General features: G+C 37.3%; 1 protein-coding gene across 1 annotated transcript; it reads right to left on the reverse strand.

The window, feature by feature from the left end:
• Positions 1-6: 6 nt before the first annotated feature.
• Positions 7-3,523, reverse strand: LOC111083478. Its single transcript, XM_022380025.1, has one exon. The coding sequence runs from the start codon at positions 3,495-3,497 to the stop codon at positions 1,041-1,043; it is 2,457 nt and encodes an 818-aa protein (XP_022235733.1). The 5' UTR covers positions 3,498-3,523; the 3' UTR covers positions 7-1,040.
• Between the last annotated feature and the right edge of the window lie 5,242 nt (positions 3,524-8,765).

Below are 8,765 nucleotides of genomic sequence, written 5' to 3' on the forward strand. Positions count from 1 at the left end.
TTTTTTTTTTTTTTTTTTTTAAGTCAGTTGTGGTTGTACGTTGTTATCTATACTGAAAATTTTATCTGTACCCAGAATTCAGTTTGTTATGCTAGATCACTGATAAATTTTTTGGACTACTAGTTGCGCAGAAGCCCAATTATAAATTTTGTTTGCGCATTTATAACTTTGTAGATAACTTATCAAATAAACTTCGGTGTAAGCGTTTGAACCACAGAGCAAAATTTATAAAAATTTCGTTTCACAAAAGTTGAAGTTTTTCCTGGATTATTAAAATATAATCTACTTTTCACTAAGCGGTTGTAAAAAAAAAATCCATTCCGTTTCTTCACGTGGCGCTTATCCTGAACGAGAAAAAATCCTTAAAAAAAATTTTGAAAAGGCAGTTTGGTGAAGGGGTAAAATTTGAAATCAAGTCATAACGTAAATATGGTTATATTTTTTGATCAGTTTATAAAGACATTAACATGAAAGACTAGTCATTCCATCCAAACATTTATATACACACCTATATATAAGGAAAACTATAAGCTGTCAAGAGAAAACCTGTGTGTATAAATATATACATATATATACGTGTACATTTTATATCGTTTACAAGATATATCTAATTCCTTAAATACTGTGAACACTGTTGTTGTTTGAACTTTTCAGCATCTATATAACGTACGACAAAAACATCACAAGAACACGCAATTACAACAACTAATCAACGCATTGATATTTGAATATTCTAAAAAATATTTAGTTTTATACTCTGAATATATTTTTATTCAGAAAACATTGAAATAAAGAACAGGTCTTTGGAAACTTAAAAAAAAACAAACTTTTTTTGTAGTGAGAATAAAAAAACTATGGTCACCAAACAACTCTGCACTGGATTTACATCGTTCGTTTGCATGATATATACACTTTTATACAAACAATGCTGTTCTTTTGTGGATTTTCGAGAATAAACTAGACACGTGATCATTCTTACGTCACTTTATATCACAGTTAACCTTATAACTAGTCTTCCTTCTTTTTTTTTTTGTCCCACTTCACACATTCATGGTGTAATATATTACACCGGTTTGTTTGGCTGGTTTCGATATCCCATGGGAGGGCGCCCTGTGATACACAGAGTCCGAAGAAACCTTTGGTGATGTACTAGCGCCTTCTGGTGTACCTCGTTCGCCTTTATAGGAAGAAACCAACCTTTCTTTCCTCACTGGTTTGCTATCTTGGTTGTAAGCCGCAACGCCGTTTTGAGACAATTCGGTAAACGTATTTTCTTGAAACTTCCGAGTATGTGGCTGGGATACAAGATTACTGGTACTACCACGCACGTGGTTATACCTTACTGGATTTGGTGGTAGACTACTATACAACTTAGGAATCAGTTCTAGTCCATTTATTCTTTCCTCGTGTTTAACATTTAACAGAATCACCCCTGGCACTCGTCTTTGTGCTGATTGGCTTGCACTTTCAACATCCATATATGGCCAGGTTACATGACTGCCAGTGTGTTTTGGATTGGCTAATTTAGGTGGTTGAAGTTGAAGCTGCATTTGTCTCAAAATTTCATTGGTGGAGCCAAAGCGGGGTCGAATCCCTCTGACCGACGGTCTCCGAGAAAATCCAAATGTGGAGTCTGAGTCTTCCTCTGATAAGCTATACCGTTTACGGAGCCGCTCAATCCTATTCAGATCTTGATTTACAAAGACTTCTAATTCATCTGATGTACCATTGATGAAGACACCCTTTTTAATACCTTGAGCCGACACTAGAGGGGGTACACGTGATTTATGGATGTCACAACTTACGCTCTCTTGTGATACTGTATAGGAGTGATTATTGCAATCTTTTATGGATGATTTCAGTTTGTTTTTCGCTAGTTTAGAACCTATTTTCCAATCGCGAAGGTCGTCAGGAATGACCAATGATGCTAACCTATTTTCCCGGCTAGAAAGATCTTCCCGCTCCTTTCCAAGTGACGATGGTTTCGTGTACAAACACTTTTGTACATTTAGTTGCCTCTTCTTCCTAAGAATGGCAGGGAGTAGTTGTTCTGTCTTTTTAAAATAGGGATCGTCTATTAAGTTCCAACTTCTCAATTGCTGGGGCACTGAGGATTCATAATGAAGATTCGATGAATGAAACATTTCAACGTGATCTTCTTCTTCGTTTTCGTTCACTTCTTCTTCTTCTTCGTTTTCGTTCACTTCTTCTTCGCTGTATTCCTTCGAGTTTACGGTTGTCAACCACCTAAGTTTTTCCACCAAAGAAATGTTAGAAGATGATTCCGAGTTACCTCTTTGGTTCATCCCACCACTAGATGGCGCAACTCGTTTCCGAACTTCAGCTTTCTTTTGTAAGCTTCGACGCAACGCACTTCTTTCTAAAGCCTGACGGATTTGAGAATTAGTTCTGTTGATCCCCTGACATTGTCTAGTGGTGTACTCTTCTGGACCTTTGTCATCACTGAGAGATGAAGAAGAGCCAGTTGATTTGCTGTCCTCGCTGTCTTGTGGAGAACTACAGACCAGAATCTCCCTTAGCTTGTCATTCATATGTTGGCCTAAAATCTGTCTCCGAAGTTCCTCGTAGCGTCGGAAGCTTTCACGAATACGTTCTTCATTGCGTTTACTTTCTTCTGAAGTCATCATGATGATGGTGTCTTGGGAAGAAACACTGGAGTCACTGTCCGTTTCCTGAACGGAGTTAAGTGGACTTAGCTGTACCCGCCAATCCTCATCTTCCTTTCTATGTTGGACCAGGTCCACACTGAGCTGACTCAGTGGAGGTGAGAGGCCGGGAAGCTGGCTCTCTGGTGCCGAAGGCATGGTAACAAACTCCGAATCTGCAGGCAAAGCGTCCTGCAATTTTGTTTGAGATCTGGAATCTAATGTTTCAATTAATTTGTCATGAGTGCTTAAGCTTTTAAAAGGCAAAGTACCAATACCTTGTAAGTATTCAATCTCACTACTAAAGATTCCCACATTTTCGTCTTTTCCCGCGTCTTTGTTTAAAAGATCACAAAGTGGTTCTCTACCCACGGAAACAGACTTCTCCTCATTGTCGCCTGTGATACTAACCACATCTGTACTTTTCACTAGTCCACTTAACGCTCGAGAGGCTCTACTTTCCCTACTTGACTCCTCTTTAACCTCATGGTTCCCATTAATCATCTCCGAATTATTCTCGTTTTTGGAAGCCAAAAATGAGGTCGCTTCTACGAGTGTTGAACCAGGTTCTCGATTTAAAAAAAATGACGTGGCAATGTCCAGTGTATCTCGATATTCACTTGGAGGTTTGAGATTCAACGAGTTTTGATACTGAGGCGGAGGTTCGTACACTAGACACGTATCATTAAGGAATGACTCTATTGGTTGTATAGTTACTTTCTGTGGTTTCGAAAACTCTTCCGAAAACACGGTCATAGTCTCACTAAACTTAACTCGCATCTTTTCACTTCTGGATCGATTAGAAGTTTTCTTTAACAACGACCTGGACATTTTAGGTTTTTGATCCGACTTGGAATTATTGTTTTCACTATTACATTTATCACCAGGAACTTTGCATTGTCTTACAACATTTTGAATAAGTTCTACTGAATTGTTCTCTACATTATACTCATCTTTAGTTACAAGATTACAAACAACGTCACTGGAAACAAACTGTTTTGACTCGTAATCTACTTCCGATGAATCATTTCTAGAAAACTGGCATGTAGATTTCCCCTTGTTTTCGTTGGAAGCACTCTTTGCCTTTACAATTTTTCGCCGACACTAACTGGTCATCGTCTGCACTCGTGTGGGTGGACAGTGACGGCAGAAACACGTTCCCAGTCTCTGGATCTATAACGTTCACTCTCCTCACATCTGGGTCAAGTTTCATAAATTCTGAGGACACTGTAATGTTATTCTCGCTCTCGCTGCAAGTATTTTTTCTATTAGAGTCAATTTTCGTTTTGACACAAGCAGTTGAACAATCGTCATTCAGCTCGTGCGCACTGATCACAAGCTCGTGAACTTGTGAAACACAACTAATGTTCCCAGAATCGGCTGTTTGCTGCTCCTCGTGCTCCGACATCCGATACGGCCCAGACTCGCATTCCCCGTGAGCTCGCGTGTCTCGTGAAGACCCAATACTAGCATCAGTAACAATAGACGCTGCGAAGCCTAACTCATTCTCTTCGGCGTGGTCGTCATGGAGGTTAGACTGCGAGTCCTGTCTAACGCCAGCACTGGGTGACGAAGCAGCAGCCTTCATCGATCTCTGGCCGCCCCCGCTAACTTTGCCGTTTAGAAACACTGATTCAATAATGGAAATAGGCTTTACAACAGTAACCTGCATGTCTCCCCCCTCCCCCCTCGTCGAGCATTTCGTGGGCGACGTCGTCGTCAGCCAATGTTAGGTTGTATCTCAAGCGACGTTTGCGACTGACGTTTCTTTTCGAAATTCATCAGTTTACGTGAAATGACAATAAGATTCAGATCCGTTATGACGAAATACCATTCTATTCAATAACATACTGAAGCGTTATTCAAACGTTAATATTCAAGCGTTAACCAAACGTTAACATTCAAAATAATCTGTGGGAGAATTTTTTTAGTCGTCCTGCTAGAACAAAAACATCTGTGTTTTCGAACATCGAAGCGATACATCTCAATAACAATAAGTCTTTTAACAACTTCCCAGGTCTCATTTCTGTCATTTTCTCCTTTCGGGATGATGTACAGTACACAGAGAACTGCATAGGAGAATTTCAGGTTTCTTTCTACTAATTAAATTATAATTTAATATAGTCATTAGTTTAATTAATTAAAAAAAAAAGACAGAAGGAAAGTCTAAGGCAAAAAGAATGTTCTGTTGTTACCAGAGTAAACCCCAGAGGGCGTTGTTAATTTTAATTAAAACAGCATAAATGGCAGTCTGTTAAACAGTACCCCCGATGATGAATTATTTCCTTAGTATTTTTTTTTTTGTCATTAGAATAACTACCAGATATAGATAGGGTAGAGCGCATTCAGAAACATGGCCGCTACAGTGGAACTCAGTTTTTGGTTGCCTTTCTTCGTTTTTTATTTATTTATTTGAGCAAGAAAAAGTACCCTACTATTTGTTTCCAAAAGCTTATTTTGCTCTTAACAATATTCTGAATAATAAAAAAATAAACTGGTGATTATCCTAAGAAATATCCTCGGAATTTTTTTTTTTTCTGTAGACACGTTACTTTCAGCAATTAAATAATCTGCAAACTAGGCTTTGAAAATGTCGTCAAAAAATGTATATTGTTGGTTTTCAAGAAAATCGTTTCCTTTGGCTTTTCAGGTAATGTTGCAAGATTTCTCTGAAATAAATACAAAAAATAAAAATTAGTTTACGATATGTAAAATAGTGAGCACATTAATTCTGACAAAAACTAACAACTTCTAAATGGATAACTCTCTAAAATTACGAGACAACTATTTTAAAAAGTCATAAACTTAGAAACAACAAACTTATCATTTACCATTGTATTTCGAGTAATCTAAAAACATCTGAAAAAAAAAAAAACGTTCTTAGAACCTTTGACCTATCACAGCGTGAGTTTAAGAACTTAATTCAGAAGCCCTAACCTCTCAGCTTGCGGGTAAAACAATGAATTTTAGGACCCTTGACCTCTCACCAAGTTGGTATTTAAAACAATCAAGTTTAGAAACTTAACATCATTTGAATTTGAAGCTTACGTTATTATATCATGAATATTTACTTTGATTTTGTAAACAATGGCCAGGTGTCGCCTGGAGGTTAGTGTGCTCAGACTGTGAAGCTGAAGATAAATAGTTCGCGATCTGTTGTCGCAAAAACTCATTCTGTACTTTTTTTTTTTTTTTGCGGGTGTGGGGGAGTGCGTGTACTATTCGGTCAGAGAAGAGTAGCCCAAGAATTGGCGGCGGGTGCTGTTATCTAGCTGCCCTTCCTTTAATGTATCAGTTCAAAATTAGAGACACTATACACTGTTAGTAAATACATTATTCAGTTGGTTTTAGTAGAAAGTCAGTATGTATAAAGTAAAATTATCTGGATTAGGGCACATACATACAAAAAAAATGCTTTGATAATTTGGTTTAAATAATCTAACGACTATGATTCAGATACTGATCTATAAACATATCTAAACAAAATGGTTATTTAATCTACTACTGTGTATAATAAAATTTAATATCATGTGTATGGATTTTTTTTTTTTTTACTCTTTCACTTCATACATAATATAAAGGTTGGATACCTAAAGACATCGATTGTATAGTGTACAAAGCATTGAGTATCTACATGTTACAGTCATCTAATGTTCATCTATTATTGGCCAGTAATTCCTGTTTCACCATGTACTGTGCCCGGCATGGCCAGTTGGATAAGGCGCTCGACTCACAATCTGAGGGTCGCGGGTTCGAATCCGCTTCCCACCAAACATGCTCGCCCTTTCAGCCGTGGGGGTATTATAATGTGACGGTCAATCTCACTATTCGTTGGTAAAAGAGTAGCCCAAGAGTTGGCGGTGGGTGGTGATGACTAGCTGCCTTCCCTCTAGTCTTACACTGCTAAATTAGGGACGGCTAGCGCAGATAGCCCTCGTGTAGCTTTGCGCGAAATTCCAAAACAAACAAACAAACAAACACCATGTACTTAAGTTTTTTTGAAGGGACGCTATACATTTGTAAGAAAGCTGACTTCAAGAGGTAATGATAACATCGTTTACATTAGAATTATGTTGTTTTTTAGCTTATGTAAAATATAGAAGACACAAATAGACTTTTCAATACCCCTACGACCTTCGTGGTACTTGTTTAGTATTCTACAAAAGGTTTGAATCCAATATACCAACCCGCTTTTGTTGTTGTAGGCTGGCAAGAGAATAATAATAATAAGAATTATAAACGGGCCGTTTTGAGCGGATGTTATTTGTAAGTCTAACATGCGTGCTTTTTTTGTGCATTTTAATATGTGTACAGTCTTAGCGGTCAATAGTAAAGGTTTTTAAAGTGTTGTTTGAACTGAATCTTTACTGTTTAAGGTACATTTTGCTCGAACGTTCTATTAGAGTTTTGTGCAATTCCTTGCGATCTCTATTATGAACACTATCGTGGTTCACGATAAATTTCAGTGTTTTGCCAAATTCTTAACGTACATTTTTTCCAGCTTAACCTTTTATTGATTTGTTAAGTTACACATTTACAATTACTGTTCTTTATACACCCATTATTATGAACATTCAATTTAAAATAATTTATTTCATAATTCAAAAAACCATATTTTATTTTCATTATATTAATAGATATGGTTTTAAAAAACAATGTCCTGCCGTTTACAAATAATTTTTAATTTGAAATTTTAACTTTTCTATATTAGCAGAGCTAAATTTTATTGGTGTATCATCAGCAAACGTAGTAATTTTACAATTTAAATCATGTAATTCATTTATATAAACTATAAAAAAATTATCTCAAGTACAGAACCTTGTGGAACATTCTAATTTATTCGTTATTTATTTTTACGCGATCACAAGACTTGGTGGTTAGGGCGCCCAATTTTGTAGACTGAGGGTCGCGGGTTCGAATCCTTGTTAGCAAACATGGTCGGTCTTTCAACCATGGACGCGTTATAATGTGACGGTCAATCCCAATATTCATTGTTAAAAGAGTAGCCCAAGAGTTGGCGGTGGGTGGTGTTGACTAGCTGCCTTCACTCTAAATTAGGGACGGCTAGGGCAGATAGCCCTCGTGTAGCTTTGCGCGAAATGTAAAACGAACCAATTTAATTTTTATAACCTGTGTTGGATCTACGCTGAACTTGACCCTCCTTGGTCCAAAACATGGATTGAATCCCGAAGAAGATGAAAGTTTTAATAACCGGTGTTAAATAAAACGGAAACCATTTTCAAGTAAGGCCTCTTATCCATAGAATTTTCGTTTTATTTAATAATATTTAATGTGACACTATCAAATGGCTTCTCTAAATCCAAATATACTGTATTTCTGGATGATTATCTAAGAAGTTATAAATATTTCGCGTGAAGTTTAATTGCACTTCTTATCTGGTAAACAATTTCTAATTCGTTTAATGTCTCACATATTGTAAAGCTGTATGATCTATAATTAACTGTTATAAGTATTTCATTTTATTCTAGATGTACACTTAAACTTCCTACATTTAACATTTCAATAATATCAATTTGTTTAACTTTTATGTTGGTAGGACAGGTCGGATATAGGAAAAACGTATTTCATCAGTGATTTGCCATTCGCTCTGGTTTGTTTGTTGTTAAGCCCAAATTTATACAAGGAGTTGTCTGTGCTGTGCCCACCACGGGTATCCAAACCCGGTTTCTAGCGTTGTAAGTTCGCAGACATACCGTTGTGTCATTTGCTATTGACTAGTTTGTTTGTTGTTAAGCCCAAAGTTATACAAGGAGTTGTCTGTGCTGTGCCCACCACGGGTATCCAAACCCGGTTTCTAGCGTTGTAAGTTCGCAGACATACCGTTGTGTCATTTGCTATTGACTAGTTTGTTTGTTGTTAAGCCCAAAGTTATACAAGGAGTTGTCTGTGCTGTGCCCACCACGGGTATCCAAACCCGGTTTCTAGCGTTGTAAGTTCGCAGACATACCGTTGTGTCATTTGCTATTGACTAGTTTGTTTGTTGTTAAGCCCAAAGTTATACAAGGAGTTGTCTGTGCTGTGCCCACCACGGGTATCCAAACCCGGTTTCTAGCGTTGTAAGTTCGCAGACATACCGTT

Source organism: Limulus polyphemus, unplaced genomic scaffold, assembly GCF_000517525.1.
Source record: "Limulus polyphemus unplaced genomic scaffold, Limulus_polyphemus-2.1.2 Scaffold9711, whole genome shotgun sequence".
Classification (NCBI taxonomy): Eukaryota; Metazoa; Arthropoda; class Merostomata; order Xiphosura; family Limulidae; genus Limulus; species Limulus polyphemus.